General features: G+C 37.5%; 4 protein-coding genes across 4 annotated transcripts; 2 read left to right on the top strand and 2 right to left on the bottom strand.

Moving 5' to 3' along the window:
• Positions 1–340: 340 nt before the first annotated feature.
• LOC126787897 (G2/mitotic-specific cyclin-2-like) lies at positions 341–3,001 on the bottom strand. Its single transcript, XM_050513816.1, has 11 exons — positions 2,893–3,001; positions 2,694–2,814; positions 2,532–2,588; positions 2,203–2,251; positions 1,967–2,107; positions 1,733–1,858; positions 1,520–1,609; positions 1,209–1,430; positions 1,014–1,112; positions 732–910; positions 341–617 (listed from the first exon to the last, which is right to left on the bottom strand). The coding sequence occupies exons 1-11, from the start codon at positions 2,945–2,947 to the stop codon at positions 473–475; spliced, it is 1,284 nt and encodes a 427-aa protein (XP_050369773.1). The 5' UTR covers positions 2,948–3,001; the 3' UTR covers positions 341–472.
• An 845-nt stretch (positions 3,002–3,846) lies between these two features.
• On the bottom strand, positions 3,847–8,885 carry LOC126786132 (uncharacterized). The gene is made up of 14 exons (XM_050511862.1): positions 8,722–8,885; positions 8,556–8,628; positions 8,367–8,477; positions 8,188–8,285; positions 8,013–8,096; positions 7,768–7,901; positions 7,529–7,601; positions 7,382–7,427; positions 7,183–7,292; positions 6,944–7,051; positions 6,803–6,862; positions 6,038–6,099; positions 5,198–5,510; positions 3,847–5,019 (listed from the first exon to the last, which is right to left on the bottom strand). Exons 1-14 carry the CDS (start codon positions 8,794–8,796, stop codon positions 4,084–4,086), a joined length of 2,283 nt encoding a protein of 760 aa, XP_050367819.1. The 5' UTR covers positions 8,797–8,885; the 3' UTR covers positions 3,847–4,083.
• A 4,894-nt stretch (positions 8,886–13,779) lies between these two features.
• Positions 13,780–18,561, top strand: LOC126788352 (ubiquitin domain-containing protein DSK2a-like). The gene is made up of 8 exons (XM_050514329.1): positions 13,780–14,159; positions 14,857–15,555; positions 16,194–16,363; positions 16,452–16,565; positions 16,866–16,930; positions 17,441–17,478; positions 17,825–17,914; positions 17,996–18,561. The coding sequence occupies exons 1-8, from the start codon at positions 13,913–13,915 to the stop codon at positions 18,142–18,144; spliced, it is 1,572 nt and encodes a 523-aa protein (XP_050370286.1). The 5' UTR covers positions 13,780–13,912; the 3' UTR covers positions 18,145–18,561.
• Positions 18,562–18,848: 287 nt separating this feature from the next.
• On the top strand, positions 18,849–25,483 carry LOC126796554 (phosphoinositide phosphatase SAC6). Its single transcript, XM_050523363.1, has 21 exons — positions 18,849–19,076; positions 19,154–19,330; positions 19,440–19,523; positions 19,660–19,787; positions 19,916–20,007; positions 20,083–20,140; positions 20,234–20,290; positions 20,401–20,434; positions 20,620–20,700; positions 21,114–21,220; positions 21,993–22,079; positions 22,175–22,252; positions 22,419–22,489; positions 22,581–22,679; positions 23,506–23,605; positions 23,807–23,915; positions 24,061–24,133; positions 24,290–24,383; positions 24,543–24,635; positions 24,812–24,878; positions 25,047–25,483. Exons 2-21 carry the CDS (start codon positions 19,180–19,182, stop codon positions 25,175–25,177), a joined length of 1,794 nt encoding a protein of 597 aa, XP_050379320.1. The 5' UTR covers positions 18,849–19,076; positions 19,154–19,179; the 3' UTR covers positions 25,178–25,483.
• Positions 25,484–25,513: the final 30 nt, after the last annotated feature.

The following is a 25,513-nucleotide window of genomic DNA, read 5'->3' as shown; positions in this document are numbered from 1 at the left end:
ATGAGTTTGCAGTAGAGGAACACTAAAACATCAGTAATTAGTTCAGAACTTGCACCACAAGGAGTGATCAATATTGACAGTATGCTTTTAGCAAGTTCAGAAGTTGCTGACGCTAGAGATGTGGGTTGTGAACTGAGTTAGGTATCACAATTAAAATGCACTCAAAAATAGAAAACACAATCCAAGTTGAGAACAGATGAAGAAATTTGTATTTCATTGAATTATTGTCATGAACAAGAACTGAAAGTACAGTCAAAGTAAGAAGAAAAAATGGAACTGCTAATGAGTATGCTCAATTCGAACATACATACAGAAGTATCAGCCATGGCTGTGAAGCAATTGAGGCTGCAAGCTTAGAAATCTAGAATACCAATTCCCAGGTGCAACCACAGTTGCTGAATTATTATGTGCATATTCCCCCCACCCTCAACCCAATTACAAATGTCATGTAAGGTTAGTAGTATATGCCTTGCTATAATTGGGTCTGTAAGAGAAACTCCGCAGGTTCACAATTCGCAATGAAGCCAAACTTGGATGTACAGAACTTCCTGTGTACCCCTGTGAGTTTCCCTGTTGCTGCCTTTTGGTGGAAACCAACCATCAACCTTGAGCATTCTCTGATAACAATCAAGAAGTTACCAACATTAGTAATGCTTCATGTGTTGATGATAATTATCATTGAACCATACATATGAAGGTGTGACGTCATATACAAAAAGGCAAGAACTTACAAAAGCTGATTTTCCGAGTAGTTTGTGTGCCACTCACAGGTTCTACTCCACTGCTTGAAACCATAAAGAGTACACTGAGCAGCGTAGACTGCACTAGCAGCCAACAAAGATGGCGAGAACTTAAGCATCTCATACTCAACAAGAGAGAGCTCGATCAGGAAGAAGGATAGAAGTTCAAGCTGTTTTAAGAGGAAAAATAGTTTCAGAATCTTTATCACTGTGAAAAACTAAGCGGAAGTTAGAGGGTCAATAGTTGGGCATACTACTACATTCACTACCGACCTTTTTGTCAGATTGAGCAGCCTTGAGGAACCTTTTCATGAAGACATATGGTGTTGGAACTGACATGTTAAATTGTAATGTGTTGAGGATCAAGCTCTCCTGCAATTTTATTGAAGGCAACAGATTTTCAAATTAGTATTATCTTCTAAAAAAAGAAGAAAAGCTGTTCAGGATAAGAACAAGAAATTGAATTACCATTTCCAGAATTTCCTTCCTTGTGTAAGCCTTGTCGGATATAAGAATCAAATCGCCCACAACAGGCACAGAAACTTCTTCATACTTGCAAGCTAAAAGCATGGCAACCAGACCAACTAACTGAAGTTTCTTCCGCACTACTGTTTGTTGGGATAAAAATCTATCTATGAGATTAATAGTAAGAAACAATGTCTCGTCCAGGAGTTCAAACTTGTGGTGCACCTGTTGATTTGAAAATGCAGATAAATCATTATAAGTGCCAGAGAAATCAATCAAATTACACATTGGTCAAGTAGGAAAGCACGGTGTACCTCAATAAGCCAGTCAATAAGTATAGCCCTCATCTTCTCATTGATGTCAAATTGTTGTTCCAGATAATCAGGCGGGACACAGCTAGAACCCTGCAAGATAAAAACGCTATTTAGTCATCACACTTTGGTTGGTGTAGGAAATTGGATATTCAGAGACTAGATCAACTAGAAAGACAAATGCACATTGCATTGATGAGTAGTTGAGTACAATACCTCCATTTTCCTGTAATAAGTATGAAGATCCTCAACATACTCTGCAACAGCAAGTGGGTTCTTTAAATCACAGCTATCAATGTCTACAAGTGGCTCCTCCATGATGTCCTCCATTTCAACCTCCTTCTGAAACATTGAAGTTTCAATTCAGAATCAGTACAATGTGTTTAGATAATAAAACAAAGACAACATAAATGAAGACAATCCAAAAGGCTTTACAAGAATAAGGATTACCATATCATTGGCTTCATTAGGCATTGCTTCTGGTTGTTCTAAGAACATTGGCTCTGGCTGGTCAGCCTGTTCTTCAGGTGACTTGAATTCCTCATCTATGAATATACAATCTCCAAAACTATCTGAGGGTTTCTTAATTTCCTGTACATATAAATGACACCACCCATTAGATAACATAAAACAGCTAACTGAACTCAGTGAAGTCAAAAATCAATCACAGTAGGATTAGTAGTTACCTCTTGAATCAATTGCTGAGTACTTTCAATTTGTGCAGCAGCAAACTTCCTATGAATTTCAAATCAAACCCAATATTAAGATTTAAACCAGTATAAAAGGTTATATTTTTTTCTCCACACATTCACTCATGATTACTGTCTCAATATCAAGCATGAAAATCATTGCTATCTTGAAAACTGAAGGATCTAAGATCTATTTTTTTGAAATTCATTTACTTTTCCCACCTTTTTATCCACATCCCAAATTCAAACATTCACTTCTTTTCACCTCACTTTTACCCAACAGCCAAACAATTGAAACCAAAAGTGTTGAGGACTCAAATTCTAACCTTGTAATCGGTCTATGCGCCGGATCTGCCTGCTTCTTTTCACAGATCTCGTGCTTTCTGAGAACAGACCCAAAAAAAAAAAACTACATTCAATTCAAGAACAACAACAACAACAACATTACAGTTCCATAAACATTGAAAACTAGAATGAAAGACAATTACCCAGGAAAGCCTCTCTTGTTAACAACACAAGGGTACGGCTTAGCTCCAATCAGACTCTGATTAATAACACCCAATGCCCTCCTGTTATGCCCAATCTTCCTGTTACCCATATCTACTCCCCCTACATTTCACCCAAAACAAATCAGACAAAGAAGCCACAATCTTTAAGTTTCAAATCCAAAATCCAAATTTGGGGCACCTCGAACATTTGTGGGTCTGACAAGATTAGCACAGTTCTCATCAGAAATAACCATCTTGATGAAGAAACACACAGATCAAAACCAAACCCAACTGAGAGAGAGAGAGAGAGAGAGCACCAATCAAGACTGGGAGAGCATGTAACAAATACAAGACTCAGTGAAATAAAGACAGAGCTCTACATAATAATAAAGAGGGAATGAGTGGGGAATTTGTCTCAAGCTCAAAGAAGCCCTCAAACCCTGTCTCGAATATAACGGCTAGTGAAAACTGGCCGTTGGATCATGCCGATTGGGATGGACCTCTTTTTTCTATCTGTCTGAACAACGGTCTCTTCTACCTTAGCATGTGGAGTGTGCCGTAGTTTTCAAATCAAACGGTATTTTTATTTTTCTTATCATAGTTAGAGTTTAATGTAATCAAAAACCCAATGATTGGGGGTTGGTCGGTACACACGACAGGATCATATGCGCTCCATCCCACTGGAGCCTGCTTGTAATGTTATTCTTTTTTTAGGATGAAAGTGAAGAAAGAATGAAAGAAAATGATTGTATATAGTTTACCAATTTGGGATGGTTGTATATGAATAGATGATTTGTTGTGCAAGTTCAGATTTGTTGGGACGAATTTAAAATCAACATTATAGGATAAATACGCCGGATGATTAACGTGATACTAGGAAGAAGATTCTATTAAGTTTCAAAAATGTTTGACTTCAATAATATGTAAGAAATGGAATATATGTAATGGTTTTTCTTGGCTGAGCCTCTTTAACCTAAATCGAAGCATTTGAAGTATTTAGTGGAGTGCGCTATATTTTAGGCTACTGTGGACCACCAACCACAAAGAAAGTGACTTTCAAAAAAAAAACACAAAGAAAGTGAAGAAATTGGAAATGTACCCCTTCTACCTATTTCAGGCCCATCCCATGTTTCAAAAGAAAGCATGATTCGAGTTCCAAAAGACGACCTTCATATTTCAGCGCCAGCAATCATGTTACAGATACAAAACTTGTAATACAAACTATTCCATGATGCCCTCTAAATCAAACACATTACCTAAGCCGGTTCCACAAAGTGCTAAACCTGAACAATGAATGTTACAATGAGCAAAACTTGGGGTATGAGGATACATATGTCGCTCGGCTTCTACAGACCTAAACATGCCTTCCTGTCAGTTGCGATACTATGTTTTACCTGAAGAGACTAGATAGCCGAGGTTGACTGCTTTTCTCCCTCTTGTCTGTATCTTCTGTGAGTTTCTGTATCTTCTCACCACTAAATAGACTCGATAGACTGCCATTCTCCTTGTCTCTTACTTGTGAGTCTTTCGGAATCTTATCAATGATGTCTGCTAGTATGTTCTCCGTGTCAAACGTCTCCTGCTGATTTAGGTTGTTCTTCTTAATTGTCTTCGGTTCTAGCTTCATTGCCTTATCCGATGGTACACACTGCTGCTTCTTCTCCTTGTCTCTTACTTGTGAGTCTTTCGGAATCTTATCAATGATGTCTGCTATTATGTTCTCCGTGTCAACTGTCTCCTGCTGATTTAGGTTGTTCTTCTTAACTGTCTTTGGTTTTAGCTTCATTGCCTTATCTGCTGGTACACACTGCTGCTTATTCTCCATCTTTGAGTGCATCTTTCGCTTACTCTGGACGTCAATTTCCAACTTCTGCTTTTTTTCTCTATGTCTCAGATCTGAAATCAATTCTGCCTGAGGAAATAATTGTTCAACAACCTCTGGCTGCTCAATACCCATCTCTTGCTCCAAAAGTCCGCGTTTCTTTTCAATCAACTTGTGTTTCTTAGCAAACCCTAGTTTTAATTCAGGAAGGTCGAGTTTGACGCTACGTTTTTTACCCATGTGGCAAATTTCCTTAATGCTCCCTTTTTCCAGGTGTCGGTAGTCTTCCTCCTGAATAACTTCCTCTCCTTTCAAAATTCCGTTGCTCATAGTTTCTAATATAATTTTTCCAAGCACAAAACTTGTCTCATGCAGAAAACCTTTCTGAAGAAGAGCGTAATCAATCTCATAGCTTCTTCTTTCTTTATTGTAAGATTCGATGTCACCCGCCAGAACTCTAAAAATTTCAGCAACATTTTGGCCTGTTCTGTCTGGTACAAATACCTAAAAAATCACATAATTTGCGATATATTAGATGAATAGTAACTCATATTAGTACTCAGACTAGCTGATTCAATCAGTACAAGGCTATCACAAGGCATGAGAAGAGCATGAATGCTCCAAGTTCTATGTAACTTCACTGACACATATCATATGGAATTATTAACTATTATGTACTTACCAACCCAGAGCATGGAGATTCAGGATACATAGACATCCTTTCGACAAGACTTTCAGTTGCAGTAAGAGCAGCAATAGAATCTAAAACAAGAGAAGCAAATTGGGAAACTTTTGTTTTAAGCTGTTTCTCAGATTTACATGCAGATGAAATTGAGATCTCCGGTAAATAGTCAACTATCACTTGAGCATTGTCTCGAGCAAATTTAAGACCCTTTTGGCATTTCCCTTGATACAGGATAGAAGCAAAGGTGTATACCACAAGAGCGTCTTGAGGGTGACTGGCCAGTGCCATGTGAAATGCCAAGAGAGCTATCCTGTTAGACAAACACAATTACGCATCAGAGACATCGAAATATTGAAAACCAACTTGTTTGTAATTTGCACAATGCCAAATTTAATTATGAGCAAGCACAGCCACAACTATCCTGCAAACACAGTAGAGAAACCTTAATTGAAGTCATTGCCCAGAGCCAAGGTATCACTGTCCTTCCCCAAATAGATTATTCCATGGGTTAAGCACTAGCACTGAATCCCCAATGGATTCAAAAAATATGTGATTCTATGACTTACAATGGTAGCCATGACTTATATAACTTTACCAAGCTATTTTAATGAACCATGTAAGATTTACAAGGAAATCACTTTCTTATGTCTTTTCTTAATTTCAGCATAGTGAATTGTAATTTAACAGAGTAGAGGACTCACAATAGAATGGAGTCAGAATGTTTATCAACCATGTGACAACTTTATCCAAAGTTCCAAACAAAAATAAGAGACAATCATAGAAATTGTCCAATCTGTAGTGAAAATAGTGATGAAAGATCTAAGACAATTATCCCACCATAAGCTGCAGTCAGATGGTCGATCAACTGTGACAACTTTATCCAAATTCGAGAACAGCTTCTGTTAAGAAAGAGGGGAAAAGAACAAATAAAAGGAAACTAATTAAATTGTCGTATAGAGATATGGAACAAAAATTCAGTCACTACTGAACCAGAATACAAGCAGTATCAAAAGAGATACCAAATGAACAATATATATAAAATGTGGGGGTAAAATATTTAGAATGCTTTAACAATTCGTGTTCTGTAGAATCTACATTCTAGTACAATTCTTTTTAGTGTAGAAGTTCTCACATCATTCACCACTTCCCTGAAACTTTGAAATTGAGAAAACTGAGGTTCTCTTATCACAATTCAATTAGTGGAGTACAAATACAAATACCACCCAACTGACATAACTGACCTTTAAATACCCCCAACTAGAAATTTCCCCAAACCCACTTATTGGGTCTGGCTCAAATTTAGGACCTCCTGCGTAAAGCTAAAACCTTTATTTCAGCAAATACCTATTTATCTACAGTCAGGAGGTACAAAATCCAGACCACATAGAAGGGCCTTACTGTTCCTACTATTTCTTCTCAGTTTTTTACCACTCCTATTTCGGAATGCAATCAAAGACATGTAAAAGCTTTATTTACAAATGCTCCTAACTTTCATTTCAATACAACTGAGGCTGTTTGTAATAACTCAAGAGTACAACTAAATATACCACATCAGCACCAATAAATGTTCCTAAGTTTATGTTTTTGTATTGATATGCTTACCATCAACATTATGGAATTTTGAGGGATCTTCCTAATACTCTGCTGATCCAAGTAAGCTGCCTGCAACACAAACAACCTATTATGCAAAGTTGTGACTCAGAAACTATGTGTAGTATGGCACAGAATTCAGGGAATACATACATGAATTGGAAGTATAAGTCTGAGCAAATTGAATCTCCAGAGCAAACCGAGAGATTGTTCAGCAGCTCCATAAGAAAGCATATAGTTCATTTCCATCATAATTCGACTCTAAATGAACAACAAGTGTCAGTTAGAAGAAGTAGCATATGACAGTATCCCTCAAATAGACAAATAGACAAAAGAAAAGGGAGCAGCAAAGAAAGAGAAAAAAATAAACAAATAAGGTCAAAGAAGGTTACCGTTGCCAATTTTAAGATGGATGAAGACAACTTATGTATTGCTTTCTCGGTTTGTTTTGATATTGATAATCTCAGACGAGCAGCAATTCGTAAGCCACGCAAGATTCTTGCTGTATGACAGAGTTTGCATAGTAATCAGAGTCCAACACGATGTTCAACTAGTGTCAAAGGTTTATACATGAAAGATTAGAACACCTACCACAATCCTCTTTAAATGACACCTTGGCTGGGACTAAGGAACGCAGCTATATCCATGTCAGCCAAAAGTAACATATCAGAATTAGCTTCAACTGATATGTCGGAAATATATGCGGATTTTTATTAACAAAATGAAATTGATAGGTACCTTTAAGGACTTCAAATCCTTCATTCCATCTGCATAATCATAGATTTTATTTGATAAAGGATCAAAGAACAAACTGATTCCACAATTTCACAAGATATCCTGGAGTTAGATGGCATTGAATTCACATAGTTCAAATGAACATAGAGTGTTGCAATTGATAACATGATCAAAGTTTAGAATTAAAGAGAAAAGTCAAAGAACAAAAAAATCTGACAAAAAAAAAGAGAAAATGAATTCACCTGTTAATAGTGAAGTCCCGATGCATGCTGTTTCTCCAGCGGATGAAATCTTTCCTATCACAGCCTTTTGGCATTTGCGAGAAGGTAACTTCGTCTGTATCACAGTCTTTTGACACTGTATCAAAGCTAGATACCTGTAAAGAAAGATAGAAAAGTAGCACATAAACATCACAATGGAATGTGAACAACTGAACAAGAAAAATCTTCCTACAAACAAATAAGAGTCACAATATACACCAACCAACCTCTACGACCGAGCCCTTAATAGACACCATACATATAGGAAATCGACGTCCGACAATTTGCGCACGATGGAAGTGCTTCTTGATCTGCAGCAAAATAACATTACACAAGCAAATAAATTCAAAGTTTCATCAAAACATCGCGTACAAAAATCAATTAGCCACACTGCTACAACACCTGGTTAAGATTAGCCGTAGTGATCACATCGTAGTCTTTCGGAACTCTTTTCAGGATCAAATCCCTCACACATCCACCTACTAAGTAGGCTTCAAATCCTGCATATATATATCACAACATAAGCACATAGCACAATGTCGAATCAAGCTCATACAATGTACTAATGGAGGCAATGTTACCTCCTGCTCTAAGTATTCTTATAATTTGATAAGACGGCGGGGGAATCATGCCCCGCGATATCCCAAACTCCCTGGAATCAATCTTCCTCCATTTCGACATGTCAACAAACCCTAAAAAAATTCACAATCAAAGTTTGAAGCACAACAGAGTTTCACAAATGGCGATGCTGAATTGCTGAATCGGCGTACCCGCTTCTGCAACGGACTCGGGGACCATTTTGGGCCGGGACTGTGGGCATTCGGAGAAAGCGTGGGCGAGTCTCTGCGGAGTTCAAAAACCATGGTTGATAAGTGTTCGACGAAATGCCTCAATGAAACAAAACAGATAGAAAGAGAAGGAGGAGGAAGGAAGGACATGTTGGTGGTTGAGTAGGAGCTTGAAGCGAGAGAAGAAGTGGGTGTTGCGGGCTCGGAGGGATGCAATCGTCATCAGAGTTTGTATGAAGAATCATAGTATTACGGTCATGGCGCGCTTTGCCCTTACCCGCCTCTCAAAATTTGCACTGCCTTTTAGCTCGGCTTTCCTTTCGCCTTAAACCTAAGTGGTGCTACCACCTGGCTGTCACAGTTTCACGTCACCGCCGCATTTCCCACCGTCTGTGTGTGTATAAAATTTTATTTTTATGGTATAAAAAGAAATATGTTATGGTAAAAGTAAAATGTGTTGGCTGTAACAAAAAACAAAAACAAAAAAGAAGTAAAATGTGTTGACACTTTTTAGCCTATTAGGCAATATTGGCTATTGGAAACAAAAAAAAATTAATGAGATGTGAAGCTTTAGTTTGACAAATGTGAGTTTTGTATTTTTAACATGAATGTCATTATATCTATACTCTTCTCTTATAATCAAAACTCACTTTGTTAATCAAAATGGGTGGTGAAATCACATAAATAACATTAGACTATATGATCATTTAAAATATTTTTTAATATATGAGGGACAATATAGTAGATAGAAAAATAATATAATAAAATAAAAATATGAAGAAAAAGAAGAAAAATCTAAGTAACACGAATACGAACACAAGTGTCCTTATTAGACACAATACGATATGTGGACACGTCAAATGAAATAAAAATTAGACACAGACACGTGATTAACACATTAATCAAATATTTAATTTTAATATATGTTATTAAATAATTAAATAAATATTCCTACACTTATTAACATGCAGTAGGTAAATAAATATAAAGAACCACTTATAAACTTATTTATTGAAGAAAGAAGCATAAAATTTGCCAATTTGGGTGCCCAAAATTTGTGTTTAATTTTCAATAATAGTCAAAAACTAAGTCAAAATTCATGGAAACTGGAATTTAAAAATTGTTTTACTTTGTAACTGCACAAGTTGGTGCACAAGTTGGAGCACATGATGGTTACAAAAGCATAATTATCTTATTATCTACTCATTCTAACACAAGTCATTTTCGGCATCATAACTCATAACCCATAAAACCTCACCGCTTGGTTTCTTCATTCTTTGAATATACCATATACACAATCACAGAGAAGTAGAGAGCCCTTTATATGTACCCAATTCCACAGACAACAACAAGAATCATCAAACTAATCTTGGGTGGAACTCCAAAAAGAAGCAACTGAACTACCAAAGAACAAAGCATAAGAATAAGCAATCAATAAAGAAGAAGAAGAAGAAGAAGAAGAAGAAGAAGAAGAAGAAGAAGAAGAAGAAGAAGAAGAAGAAGAAGAAGAAGAAGAAGTGTCCATTACGTGTCCTTCGCGTGTCCAAAATCAATTCGCATGTCTCTGCGTATCCGAGTGTGTTCCCGCATGTCCGTGTCAGACACGCGATAAACAACCAAATAGGCGTGTCCGTGCTACATAGAGAAAATTTGTATATAACTTTCATCCCAATAACTTCCCACTACCCATTTCAAGTAAAAAAAAGGCATTTAAAGGAAAAATAAAATAAATGTTTGATGCATGTGTATTAAGACTAATGTTCTTTATTAGATTCAAGGAATCAATGATACCATTGCCTTTTATACTCCTTTATTTACTAAGAGGGCACACTTCAGTTCCTTTTAAATACTCAGTCAATACTTAATACCACCCATTCTCAAAATGTATGTGACAACAATGATATTCCCTCTTGCAATCAATCAACTTTCAAAATGAGGAGATTTATTGAATCTTTTATTTCTTCATACTCAACTTAGATTCCGCTATGATGACCGTTGCATTGTCTAGTCTTCTTCGCTCCCAATTTAAGTACAATAAATATCGTTTAAGAAACTTCTAAAATTATTACAAAATCATTTAATCCCAGCTTCTAAAAACACTCACTTTAATAGCTTATCACTTCTAAAAGAACACAAAATGACTTATCTTTTCACGTCATAATTAATAAAATCATGGGCTTCTTATAAAAAAAATCAATTTTAACACATGAAATGAGAAACAAATCAAGTAAGATGTAAAAAATAGAAAAAAGTCACTCATGTAAAAGTGCTAAAGCGTTGCCCATGTAGTTTAAAATAATTACAACCTTGCCATTTAATCTATTTTCACCGAGTCACGATCACTAATGCTCCACCGCGCCACCGACCCCATCACACACTCACTTCATGTCACCTCTCTCTAGCCTCCCCTTCCCGCCCTTAACAATCCTCTGGATCTTGACCTCACGATCGTCTCTACTAAGCACCGCAAGACTTCAACCAGAAGAACAACGACCTCAAGCCAAATATTCAACAAGATCGTTGGGGCGACCATTCTCGCCGGCATAACAGGTGCATAGCTCATTGGCGGAGCATGTACAAAGAGTGCAAGTGAGAAGATTGAGGCATCATCGCTATTGGTTCTTCGTCAGCAACGTTGCGTCGTAATCTCTCCATCTTGGATGGAGGAAATCAAGCTCAAGAGGATTGTGCAAAACGACGACAACTTGAAGTTGAGGAGACTAGGGCTAATGTTGCTGATGCAGGGGCCGCCGAAAAAAACTAGGAGAGAGATCAAAGCAGATTGTGCATTGGGTGCTCCGGGCTTGCTGAAAACATTTGAGATCGGTGAAGATTGTGATATGGGGGCCTAGAATAGTGTTTTGGGTGCCCACATCATATATTGGACAATTTGTTTTTTAGAAAATTGTTATCACACTACCAATCACACTAAAATTTTGTTGTGACAAGTAGTGTGATAGCTAGTGTGACAAGCTTGATAGTAAGTGTGATATATAGTGTGGTTTGGGGTGTGACATCACATTAATATCGATATTTATATCGTATGAATTGATTTGAAAAGTTCCATATCATATAACAATAAACAAAAGTTCGTTAGTTCTAGTAATTTTTCTTCTTGTCACAATAATCACATAAAACAGTGTGACAACCGATGTGACAACGAGTGTGACAGGGGGTGTGATGGTTAGTGTGATAGAGAGTGTGACATGTACTATGACATATGAGTGATAGATAATGTGTGAGTGTGACATATAATGTGACATGTAGTGTGATATGTAGTGTGACATCAGGTGTGACAATAAGTGTGACAACGGGTGTGACATCATGTGTGATAGGTAGTGTGATAACGGGTGTGACAATGTGAAATTGGGTGTGATAGGTAGTGTGACAACGGATGTGATAGGTTGTATGACAAGTAGTGTGATATGTATTGTGACAATGGGTGTGACCGGTAGTGTGACCGTGTGTGTGACAAGTAGTGTGACAACAAATGTGACATGTAGTGTGACAACAAGTGTGGCAGCGGGTGTGATAGGTAGTGTGACAACATGTGTGACAATGAGTGTGATAGTGAGTGTGACATATAATGTGATAGGTAGTGTGATATGCAGTGTGACATCGGGTGTGACAATAAGTGTGACAACGGGTGTGACATCATGTGTGATAGGTAGTGTGATAGCGGATGTAATAAGTAGTATGACAGGAGGTGTGACAGTTAGTATTACAGTTAATGTGATAGGTTGTGTGAGAGCGGGTGTGATAGGTAGTGTGACAACATGCGTGAGGTGTGACAAAAGTGTGATAGTGGGTGTGACATGCCGAGAGGAAATATCTAAATATGCGAAATTATGTTCAAATTCAAAAGAGATTGGTATGAGTATGCTCATAATAAAAAGAATAACTAAAATTAAAGAACATCGAGCTCCGGTTTCGTCGGAATTGCTTGAAACACTACCATCAAAGGTGGCAGCCCCTTGCGAGGGTTGTTGCGCTTTGTACGGTAGTTGGTTCAGAGTGGGTATGATATCAAATGAAAGAAGAGAAAGAGATTTTTCCAATGGTAACAACTACTCTCAAATACATCGCCAGACAACAAAGTTATGGCTAAAACTAGAAGAAGAAGGAAAAAAAAAAACAGTCCGGAAAAATATTTAAAAAGCGACAATTTTCTAATTTTTGTTATAAACTTCTTGACCATTTTCTAATATCTAGTTAATGAGATAATTTGTTTATAAATGAAAAATAACTAGTAATTTTCTTATAATTTTAATTGAAAAATGGTAATTTTTTCTAATTTATCGAAATTCAAAAAAAGTTATAAAAAATCTAAAATCAAACAACCAAGGTTCTAAAAAGCGCTAAGCGGTATGCAGCCGGATAGCCACCTCTAGCGCCTAGACGGTTAGGCGACCTCCTAGGCGGTTTTGAATTATTAAATATTTATTTATTTTTATACATATATTTAAACTATTTTAATGATATAAAAAAATATAATGATGTTTAATATTAATTTTAAAAATACTTAAAATAGTCTAAATTCACATAATTTAAATAGAAAAGTCCATAAAAATATTTAAAGAAAAGATAAATAATGAAAAAAATGCAATAATACGAAATCTCAATTTATTTCTCTCCAAATTATTTCTTAACTCATTCAGTATCAGACTCAAACTTAATATTCATATTTCTTTCCTCATCTTCTGTTGATAAGATTCAATTTTCAGAAAATAGACAAATAGTGAGAGCTGCGGGCTCTTTTAGTTTTTTTTTTCTAATGTCAAATGATGGTTGATCGCTTAGGACTAAATAGAACCAATTAGACCGCCTAGGACTGAATATGGCCGCCTAAGACCGCCTAGGCGGCCGCTTAATTCACAAAACGCCACAGATGACCGCCGAGATAAAAAACGTGACGGTGGGTGATCTCCTAGCACTTAGACGCCGCCTAGACCGTTTTTTAGAACATTGCACACAACATAATTTTCCATCTATGTAGAGAGACCCTTCTGGCTTAAGTGGGCTAAAGTGACCTCAGATTATTGTACCAAAAAACAAGTCACCTCTGATTCCACCAATTATTATTATTTTTTGGTTAAAAGATTCCACCAATTATTATTTATGTTATTAATATATATATATATACAACTAAATTCCCTTTCAATTTTTTTTCTCCATTTCGATTTCTCTCTCTTTCCCGTTGGCACGGCCACTCTCCACTGTGAAGGCCCCTCAAGCTCTCCTCTCTCTCTCTCTCCCTCCCTCAAATCCCTTATCGTACGTCAAATCTCAACCTAGGGTTTCCACCTCCGTCTTCTTCGATCTTCCTTTCCCGTTCGACTATGACATCTCCGACTATGGGAGGCGGATCCGACGACGTGTCGACCAAATCGGACGCCGGTGGTGATGGAGTCAACATCAACGTCAAAACTCCCAACGGCTCCAAGTACGCCGCGAGCATCAGCCTCAACGCCACCGTCCTGGCCCTCAAGGAAGCTCTCTCGCTGAAGTGCGAAATTCCGGTCGATCAGCAGCGGCTGATTTACAAGGGCCGGATCTTGAAGGACGATCAGACCCTCCGGAGCTACGGTACTGCTGATTTCTCTCAGTAAATTTTGTTTTTACTGTTTGTTCGTGTTGAATTGCTCAAGATTACTTAGAGTAGTTGAGTTGCTCAAGATGACTTAAGAGTGTAGTTTAATTATGCAATGCGGTGTGCTTGAGGTTGCTAATTTTGGACTGTAGGGATAGCAGAAGGTTTAGTGTCGGCAAATCGGCTCGAAATGTTAGGTTTCTCAGATTATGGCCGAGAGAGTTGATTTGTCTGTGTAGGAGTGAAGTTGTAGTAATTAGGAGTAGAGAGTTTATCTGTGGTTTTAGTAGGAGTAGAGAGTTTAGCTCATCTGCGGGCTCTCGCGTTTCGGATAGTGCCGGTTTTATTTGTTCAGGAGTTTCGGTAAGTTTTTTGCTCTAGGTTTACCAGGTCTTTATATATTGTTTATTGAAATTTACTTTTCGCTGCTTGGATTGCTTTTTCTTTGAAAAAGATTCTTTGTCGAGAGGTTTGCATGTTTTAATTGTGTTTCTTGGAATGCTGGTAGTGTTAGTCAGCGCCAGCACTTGATTTTTTTTGTTTTCATTTTGGTTTGGTTAAAAAAATTTGGTGAATGAAGTGAATGGATTTTGGGGACAGGTGGGAAATGTTTGCTGTTTTGAATGATGATTTGCTACTGTGATGTATGTGCTTTTACCAGTTTATGAGACTTATTTTTGTCATTGTAAATAGGTTTGGAGGCGGATCATGCTGTTCACTTGGTTCGTAGCTTTGCACCATCTGTGGCAGCCAACACTGCTGGTGCAACCAATGCTGGAAGTGAAAATTCTACCCCAAGGGGTGCTGGACCTAATGGCGGTGGAGCATTAGGAGTATCTGGCAATGGTGGCACCGGTGATTTATTTGGATCTGGATTTCCTGGCTTGGAACAAGTGCAGCAACAATTTACGAGAGACATGATGAATGCCCCTCTCTTTGACAATCTTGTGAATAGCACTGACATGATACAGAACATGGTTATGAACAACCCTCAAATGCGTGAAATTATTGATCGCAATCCTGAGCTAGGACATGTTCTCAATGATCCTAGCACTATTCGTCAGACACTTGAAGCAGCAAGAAACCCTGAGCTTATGCGTGAGATGATGCGCAACAGTGACAGGGTTATGAGCAACATTGAAGCTTCGCCTGAGGGATTTAACATGCTTAGACGTATGTATGAAAATGTCCAAGAGCCTCTACTAAATGCATCAAACATGGCTGGTAATGCGGGGTTCGATAGTTCTAATCCATTGGCAGCTTTTTTCATTCCCCAAAGTGGAAACCCAACCAGAACTCAGTCAAACTCATCAGCTGCAAGTTCTGATTCCGCAACTAGCCCCCCTGCTCCAAATTCTGTCCCGCTTCCCAACCCATGGTCACCTACAGGCTGTAAGCTCTTGCTCACTTGTTTCTGTTTTGCAATTTTCTGATTTTCAATATTACAACTAAAAACTTGTTTTAGTTAGCGTCTCACACTTTTTTGGGCATGTTGCACTATGGAATTTATCTTTTTGACAACAACCAATTGTTAGCAAGATTAAGATGTGTGTTTTATGTATATGTTAATTCCTCAAGTAGAGTAAAAGAATCCCTTTCGAAAAAAAATTAAATAGTTTTATATATTTCTTGTACTGTTAATTATTTGAAGCTACATGCTCTCACAAACTGGACAAGAGGAGGTGGACTTGGGTCTTTCCCGAGGAGGTGATTGGTTCTAGCACTAAAGCTAGCAGTCCTAAAACTCCTAATAGCCTGATTTTTAGTCTATAGTTGATTTTTTTTTTGGGGTCAAATATAGTTGAATTGTTTACTTTTGTGTTCAAGACAATACTAGGTTCAGTAGTACAGTTGGTAGTAATGCTTTTATTCACATGCAATGAAGTTAAATTATAATAGTCAAACCTTTTGCTTCCCTGGTTCAATATTTTGTTATTCTATGTTGTGTTTAGTCGTTACCAATAAGTAGAAATTGCATGGTATATGGCTGGAGTTGCCCAAAACTAACACCACGAGTTTGAACCCTCTAGGGGATGGTAGGCCGCAGACACAAGTTGGCCATACTGGAGTTGGTTTTCCAGAGTTTGAAGTCATGATGGATTCAATGCAGGATAACACTTTACTGAATCAGGCTGTACAAAACCCAGTTGTTTCTCAGCTCATGCAAAACTTCATCTCCAATCCTCAGAATTTTAGTGAGGTATCACTTAATTCTTTAATGGAATAGGCTTGAGATCAAAATTTTTTGTTCTTTAACGATCTTGTTCTTTAACATTTTCCGATGGTAGGGGCTCGAGTCCAATCCCCAGTTACAGAGCATGCTAACTTCCAATGCGTTCTTTAGAGAAATGATTGAAAATCCTGAATTCTTTCGTCAGCTGGCTTCTCCTGAGACTATGCAGGTGTATTGATTTATGCTGCTTAAGCTGTTTACAAATCCATGCTCTCTCTCTCTCTCTCTCTCTCTCTCTCACACACACACACACACACACATTTTGTTAATTGGAGTATAAGGTTTATGTTGGCCAAATATATCCAATTCACACTTTTGCCGGTTGAAACACTTTGTAAACCTTGTCATTGGAGATCTTAAATTATGAACTAGCATTAAAATTGATATTTCTATATACTGATCGAACTTCAATATGGCTCCTTATTCTTGCTTAGCCATTCCCTTTTTGAGTTTTTTTTTTCTCTTGCAGTTATTTTTTATTTTGTTACAAGGACTTTTGTCGCTGCTAGGTGAACAAGAACAACAATCATCCCAGTAAGGAGTAACATAATTTCTACTCTAATATATCTGATTGATCTAGCCTAAATTGATATTATGCTATATCTTTGCTACCTGATGATTCAATGGTGGATAAGTTCATTGATAAACTCTTCTCATCATTTATGAATAACTAAAGATAGAACTCTGCATGTGATATTATATATTCTTTTGGTTGGTCAGGATAAAAATAAAAAGGGAAACATCCCCCTAGTTAATGTGTTCACATAAACTTTCATGCTGGCCTTGCTTCGGTTAGGTTTCAGATTGATGTGTCAGATATGTTGGTCTGGTTTGGGCCATCGCTGTTGTTGATAGGCATCTGCTAAATAGCTGCCCTAGCTGTCTATTTCTTTGGTTTATATTGATGCATCATATAATCAATTAAATACGTTTCTGTTACCTGGTGGCCTGCTTGGGCCATTAAAGACTATGTTTTGTGTGTTGATCAGCTGTAATGAAGGTCTGTTGCTTGTTGAGTTGCATTACGTCAGTACTTTCTTGCAGGGAACCAGGTGAGATGGGACAGACTGGTGGAAGCCCAGGTATCCCTGTTAATATGCAAATTGTGTTTACAATTTCTCCAATATTGAGTTAATTGTGTGCTTTTTAGAAATAGGAAGTATGGTCACAGGAAAATCAATTGTTTTCTTATCTCATTACCGGAATTTGTTTTTTGTAGTGTGATTAGTGTCTTGTCAATTGTCATATCATTTGGGATGCATTTGTTCCTAATGCCTTTTTTTTTTGTCGTGGATCATTTCTCTAAAGAAGAATTCATTAAGTTTACAACAGCACAATGCATAGCTATAAATTTGAAACATGGTGGTTTTTGTTGTAAAGATATCTATGGTAGTAATTGGTGGTCTGCTAATGCTGTTGTTGATACAGGATCAGTTGATAACACAGGGTTAGAGGCTCTGTTAAACATGTTTGGTGGGCTTGGCACTGGCAGTCCAGATGTTCCCAACAGACAAAACGGTTACTGCGTACCTATCTTTTAAGTTCAACAGAGAAGGTTCCTTTTATTTGGTTTGTGCTAATGCTTTTCCATATTTGCAGTGCCACCGGAAGAACTATACGCTGCACAGCTTTCACAACTTCAGGAGATGGGTTTCTTTGATAGACAAGAGAACATACGGGCTCTGATGACCACTGCTGGAAATGTCCGTGCAGCAGTAGACCGGCTATTGGGGAATTCTGGTCGATAGTTTAATGATTTCTTACATCTGTATATGTCCAGGCTGTGGTTGCCAAGATTGTTCGTGTTGGATAAGCTGATATATTGATAAGATGAGCCCTCTGTTAGTGGTGCGAGCGTATGGTACCCGGGTTTGGTTTCTCTAAGAAACTTTGTCCAACCCGAGTGTACATAGTTGACAAGTATTAGTCACATGCACGTTATGACAGATTGGTTTCCTTGGGAGATCTGTGAAAATTTGTAAGAACTGTCGGGTAGCTGCTTAAGTTTGAGTTTCTATTCCATATATAGTCTTGTGAAATTTGGTTGAGCTCGTTAAAAAAACAAGTGGATGCCTTGTAGAAAGAGGCAGAAATTGCCCAGTTGTAGTTGCTGAGATCGTACCAGATTCATTTTTTGTGGCATGTTATTGACTTTGATCGTAAAATGACCCCTGCTCGGTAAAGGGTGCAGTAGAAATGTGCATCTGGCCATCTGGGTATCGACAGATGGTAATTATGTCCAGTAGTTAACTTTTCATCGTGATAGGCAATATGGTTCTTACTTTCCAAACGTGGATCCTAGTATCCTACGACTCCAAGAAACCATAAAAAATTAACTTAGTGACCACTCAGTATTCGGATCCAACGGCCATGGTAATGCCACGCCAACATCTTCTGGTTCTCTATTATTATGTGATCAATTTAAGTTAGCGGTTAAGCAAAGTCCTCCGGCAAAAATCAGTTGAAGTTTCCGCCCAAAAATATCGGCTGAGTCTTGAGACACAGTCCCATTTCCGGCTTACGCGTATCTTTAGCCACGCACCCAAACACGCCCTTACTCCCCCTCTTTTACTTCGTCAATTTCTCTCAAAGCCTTTTTACCCTTTTTGGCTCCCTCCATTACTTTCCAGACTCAATTTTCCACAGAGAGATTGGATCGTGTTCCTCAATTCTCCACCTGGTTCGTTTTCCATTCCAACTCAAACCATTTCGAATTGATAGAGTCGATTTGTGAATGTGAGAGTTGAATTTTTGCAGGGGCTGCATATTTTGAGTGGATTACAATGACGGAGGAGAAAGCTGAAGCTGCGCCGAAGCTTTACACGCGAATGCGGCTATGGGAGTTTCCGGATCAGTACGTGATCGAGCCCACTGATGGATCCAACGGCTCGTCTTTAGTCGTTAGTCGCGTCGATGGCTCCATGAGCCTCATTGGTAAGCTTGGCTAACAATTTCGACATCGAAATATAGCGCGATCAATTGTGATTAGATTTTTGATTGTTTTTGTGTAACTATGTATGTTTTTGGGGTTCCAAATGTATAGAGAAGCTTCCAGAATCCAGCTCTGTTCGCGTTCCGAAAATCAGGACCATTTTCGGTGTGGCTGGAGTGCTCAAGCTGGTAGCAGGTAACATTGTTATGCTCAATTCCACTCAAAATGCGATACTTAATCGTCAATGTTAAGTTTTTCGAGTATTGTATAAGATGTGATGGGATTGTTTTTACTGTTCCATTAATGCTGGTGTGGATCATGGATGTTTTAGGGTCATATTTGATGGTTATAACGGAAAGGGAGACTGTTGGTTCTTACTTGGGGCATCCTATCTATAAAGTGTCGTCGTTTAAGGTTTTTCCCTGTGACCATTCCTTAAGGAACTCTCCTGCAGATCAGGTATATATCTAAAATTTGCTTTGCTATTGAACGCTGCTTTACACTCCCGGTGCCAGCTGAGTTTTCTGTTTTCTTTCTTTTATATATTGGAGAGTGGCTACTACAATAATCTTGTACCTCTTTGGCAGAAAAAGATGGAGACCGAGTTTTCTGCGCTGCTTAATATAGCAGAGAGGACTCCTGGTCTGTACTTCTCGTACGAGGCCAATTTAACTCTGAGGTGAATTGTTTTCCACATTAAAGTTGCCCCCCCCCCTTCATGAGAAAGACGAATGAATTTCCTTGTATATTGCAGCTTGCAACGATTGAATGATTTAGGTGGTGAATCGAAAGTGCTTCCTCTTTGGAGACAGGCATGTCTTGGTTATGTCTGACTGATGATTTTGCATATGTGTATGTATTTTTGGTCCTAAAATTCAATCTCACATCAAAATGTTATGCTTCAGGCAGAGCCTAGATTTCTTTGGAACAATTATATGTTGGAGAACCTCATTGATAACAAGGTGGGATTAGATTGTTACTGAATTTATACTGTTAGATACTCAGTGTCCTGCAAGAAATCTTACTTATAACTTTAATCGCTGCTGATTGTCTTTATGTTCTTTTATTGCAGCTTGATTCATATCTACTTCCTATTGTTCAAGGCAGTATCCTTCTGTTGTTCTTGCTTTCAGCTTCCAGCTGTTAGCACATGTGCCTACATACACACACACATTTATGCACCGACCCGCCTTACGTACTATAAACATTATGTCGTTTAGTTCCTTTATGTGCTGTTGTTTTATTTATATTTGTTTAGTACAGTTGAGTGTTCTCCTTGATTGATGATCAGGCTATCATCATTTTCAAGCAGCCATTGGAAAAGATATTATCGATGTTACTCTGATTGCTAGGAGATGCACTAGGCGAAATGGTAAGTCTGGTTGATATATATCTAACTTTGAATTGCACAATATCTACTAGGGAAAGTATATGCTTTAGGTTAGTTCAGTAATTACTTTTGCATGGTTGTGAAGTTTTTGAAATCTGAAAGGACTCCCTTAACGAGAAAGAAATAACTAGGATGTTCAAATCGTATTATTAGAAGTACTTGATTACCTTGAGAATGATCTGCTTGACGTGACTCAGTTGCGATAATAGGAACTAGGAAAGCCAGTGTGGTTTATGGTGTAGATTTATGCTTATAAGATATGGATATCTGACAGTCTTATATGTATGCCAAAACTTGTGATGTAGAGGCCATATTTACATCCATGATGTCCACCCAGAAATAATTAAAAAAATTTGTCAACTTGGTTGAATATAGTTTGCATGTTTTTTTGGAAGGTACTCGGATGTGGAGAAGGGGGGCCGATTCAGATGGCTATGTAGCGAATTTTGTGGAAACGGAGCAGATTATGCACTTGCATGGGTTTACTGCATCATTTGTCCAGGTAAAATGTTTGCCTGATTGTGCATATGTAATTGTGTTATGGATTTTCGGTCTGCTTAGTAACATTTTTTTTCTGGTCACCGACAAATTATTGATATAGGAAGTGAGATCATTTAAAATTTTTGCCTAATTTCAACATGTATAGGTAGTTCTTGAAAGTTTAAATGTCATTAATTGCTCCTTTTAGTTTACCTTGACATGAGGATAATAAAAAACTGGAAGATTGAACCATTTCCCAAATAAGATAGAATATAGTAGGTACCCTAGTTACCCCGTATTAAAATGTAAAACTTGAGATAGGGTTCATACTTTCTCCATAGATATCATGAGATATCTTAATTTACCTTCCCTATTGAATGATATTTATAGGCCCTTAACAAACACTCTGGCCCCTCCAATACTTTCTTTACAATGGTTGCTTTGACTTCTAGATTCTGGAGATACATGGAACACTGCTAATGCCTTTCATGAAGACCAAAATTGTTTGGCTTTCTGACCATTATAGACTGATAAAAAAGTACTAAATAGGCATCATAATTTCTCAATTTTATCCTGTATTGCAAAGACGCGGATTTACTTACTTGATGGTTATAATTATCAAAAGTGGATCAAGACTGCCTAAATAAAGGCTTGCTAGGTCTTTGACCAGACTTACAAGTGCATGTGTGCAATATTTCTGATTTCTTTCTGATCAAAGTTGATTTCTTCCACGTACATTTTTCCTCTACACATGTTTTATCTTTCATGTTTACGGCCGCAATTGGTTTTAACAGGTTAGGGGGTCAATTCCATTGCTATGGGATCAAATTGTTGATCTGACATACAAGCCCAAATTCGAAATTGTGCGACTTGAGGAAGCTGTGAGTTGACAATTCTATCTCTTCTTATCTATTGTTCTTGATTTGTAGCATGTTGTCCCCATTTGACTTCTTCTGGTTCACTGCATGTTATGCAGCCGCGAGTGGCAGAGAGGCATTTTCTGGATTTAAGAAAAAAGTATGGGGCAGTGTTAGCTGTTGATCTTGTCAACACGGTGAGCACCTTACTTGCCATATAATAGCTGATAATACACGCAAACTTGTGTAATATCCATATATAGGCACATATATCCTTGTGTATGCATATGCAATTGTATATAATATATAAGCATACCACTTTTGAGTATTTTATTTATCCTGATAGTTCATTTATCTTCCCAGCATGGAGGTGAAGGACGTTTGAGCGAAAAATTTGCAAATGCAATGCAGCATATCGTTAGTGATGATCTAAGGTATATTTCTTTCATGTCATCCTTTTCAAGCCTTTTTTATTTAGCTGTCAAAATACATCTGTCTCATGATGGTACCTGCTCAATATTGTAGATATTGGCACTTTGATTTTCATCATATCTGTGGACACGTCCATTTTGAGCGCCTCTCTATTCTCTATGAACAAATAGTAGATTTTCTGGACAGAAATGGGTATGCTTTCCATCCCCTTGTAATCAATATCTAAGTCGGTAAATGTACCAAATGCTTATTGTATCATTACTTTATATGTTGCTTCATAAGTCCTTTTTTACATTTTGAAGGTTTGTTCAGCTTAAATAGTTTGTACTAGACACCAGTTTTTATCTGCGGATGTCAAAATTTTATATGTGATGTGAATGTAGATGCACTGTAAGTGACAAACTATCACTGTAGTTACCATGTCTTATACTACCACTACCAGTCTACCACCATACTCTTAACAACCAAAAGCTTAGGCTGTAGGGAATTGAGCGACAATGTACATCAACTTTGTGAACTACTCCGTTATTTCTCTTGCACATGAAGTTATGTACTTATGTCAGTTATGTGTGCACTTTGCATCCCATCCTGCATTTAACTAGTAACTGAGAAACTGAGAAATGAATCTGAACCAGGATCTCGTGGGTATAGTAAGCAGATGAGCCAACTGCATATCAAGATAATGCCTAGAACATAACTATTATAAATTTGTAGCCAGTGTAGGGGTAGTGATATCCTACTTTTTTTTTTTTTTTTTCGGGATGGGTCTGCAAATTGCAAAACCATAGGAAGTCCTCCAAGTTACAAGGAAAATATTCTAATTCTACTTTCCAAAACCAAATTGAGTATTTAAACTAAACCCATCTCATTCAATACTTGGACACATTCTGTTCTTTTCTACTCCCATGCATGTATCTGACAATGTATTTGTCATAACTCAATTATATACTTAATGACTAACGATATGAGGATTTAATCTTACCCCTTCTTTTGCATATTTTACATGATTGAAATGTAGGTTTCTTTTATTGAATGAAAAGGGTGAGAAAATGAAGGAGCAACTAGGAGTTGTACGAACCAATTGCATTGATTGCTTAGATCGTACAAATGTTACCCAGGTAAGAACAATTTTTCTTCAAGTTCTCTATAATGTTTGTTATATGGTGTTCAAAAAATATGCTGACCACTAAATGACGACATGTTTTAGCAGCCTAAGCCAAACTACTAGTTTTTTTTTCTTACTTTTTCTGGTACTGTTGATTGTTCTAGTCATATACCTTTATGTGCATCATTTGTTCCTGAAACTATCATGGCTGCAGAGTATGATAGGGCGAAATATGTTGGAGTGCCAACTCAGGAGGCTTGGCATTTTTGCTGCTGAAGAAACAATTAGCTCACACCCCAATTTAGATGAATGCTTTAAAATTTGTGAGTCTCTCTCTCTCTCTCTCTCTCTCTCTCTCTATATATATATATATATATATATCTCTATCTATATCATATAAAGGTTAAAGTTAGAATGCCTACCATTCTGCAGATGTGTGTATTTCTTTTAATTCTTTCTGTTTACCAGTGTGGGCTGATCATGGGGATGACATAAGCATTCAATATTCTGGCACTCATGCATTAAAAGGGGATTTCGTAAGGTACATTTCCATGGATCAACTCTGCAATTGTGATTGTTTCTCTGTCACATGTAGCACAATAGTGACTAGGATTAGAGCATTGACATAAGAATAAGATGGGAAATCTAGTTCCTTGTACTTTTAATGTTAAGTATGTTATATTTGGTCGGATCTCAGATGCGGCCAGCGGACGATGCAAGGAATGGTTAAGGATGGAATCAATGCCCTTCTACGTTATTACTACAACAACTTCTGTGATGGAACTAAACAGGTATGTCTGCTTTGATAATCTTTTTTTTTTTTTTTTTGTGTGTAAATTTTCAATCCCATTTCTGTCCTTAATAATATCAAAAACTGTTCCCATCCTTATAAGTCACATGCCTAGCATCTTCTTATAATTTGCTGACAATTCTTGGCGGAAATTCTCAAGGATGCAATTGACCTCCTGCAAGGACATTACATTGTCTCAGTCAGCAAAGATATGACAGTACCATCTCAAAAGAAAGGACTTGAGGCTGTTGCTGTGAGTAAAACTTACATGTCCATTGATTTCATCTACTAAACTTATATTTAGGATATATCTAGTTTCACTAGTACATGATTTCATCTTTGGATTCAGAGCAGACTTAACTTGTTATTTAGTATCTACTCTTAAGTCTTTATCTTTACCAGTCAATCTAACATTATTTCATTTTGCAGTCATTTCCCCTGGCTTTATCATTCGTTTTGACTGGGTTCTTTTTTGCAACTTTGTCATTGAGGCAAGGTAAGTAATAACAGTACATCTTTTGACAAAGTTAACTTTGGACAATATCACTGTTGAAGTGATGGGACTGTAAAACTGTTGGTTTGTAGAGGGTTTTTTTTACACAATAGTTTTAGGCATCTCTGCGAATTTGCAAGTAAATGATGATTCTCTTTCAATAATTTGCAGTTAGGTACGATCTACGGCACTTGTTCTTTTCATTTATGTGGGCTGGTCTAAGTGTGGCTATAGCTGCATTTGTGAGGGCGAATGGACGGATTTTCTGCAATAGACCTCGTCTGCACAAGCCTCGGTCTTGATCTGGGGAATAGAATGCCTTGGCCAATGCAATATCCTGTGAAGTTTTCCCTGGTTGCTTCATAGTATTTGATTCTTTTAAGTCGTGTCCACGTCGTGTTAAATTCTTGAAAAGGTATACGTGTGGTTAATAGCCCATCTAATCTTACCATTACACTTTTTTGTGTATATGCTTGCACCTCGTTCAAGCTTTTTGAGTGGTATTATGACCGTGTGACGTGGTTTGTACGCTGTAACTTGAAATTTTTGTATTTACTTTATGAAATCAGATTGATTCATAGATTAATCTTAAGGGATCAACTCTCTCTCTCTCTCTCTCTCTCTCTCTCTCTCTCTCT

Source organism: Argentina anserina, chromosome 1 (assembly GCF_933775445.1).
Source record: "Argentina anserina chromosome 1, drPotAnse1.1, whole genome shotgun sequence".
NCBI lineage: Eukaryota > Viridiplantae > Streptophyta > Magnoliopsida > Rosales > Rosaceae > Argentina > Argentina anserina.
This window is presented reverse-complemented; position numbering and strand designations above follow the sequence as displayed.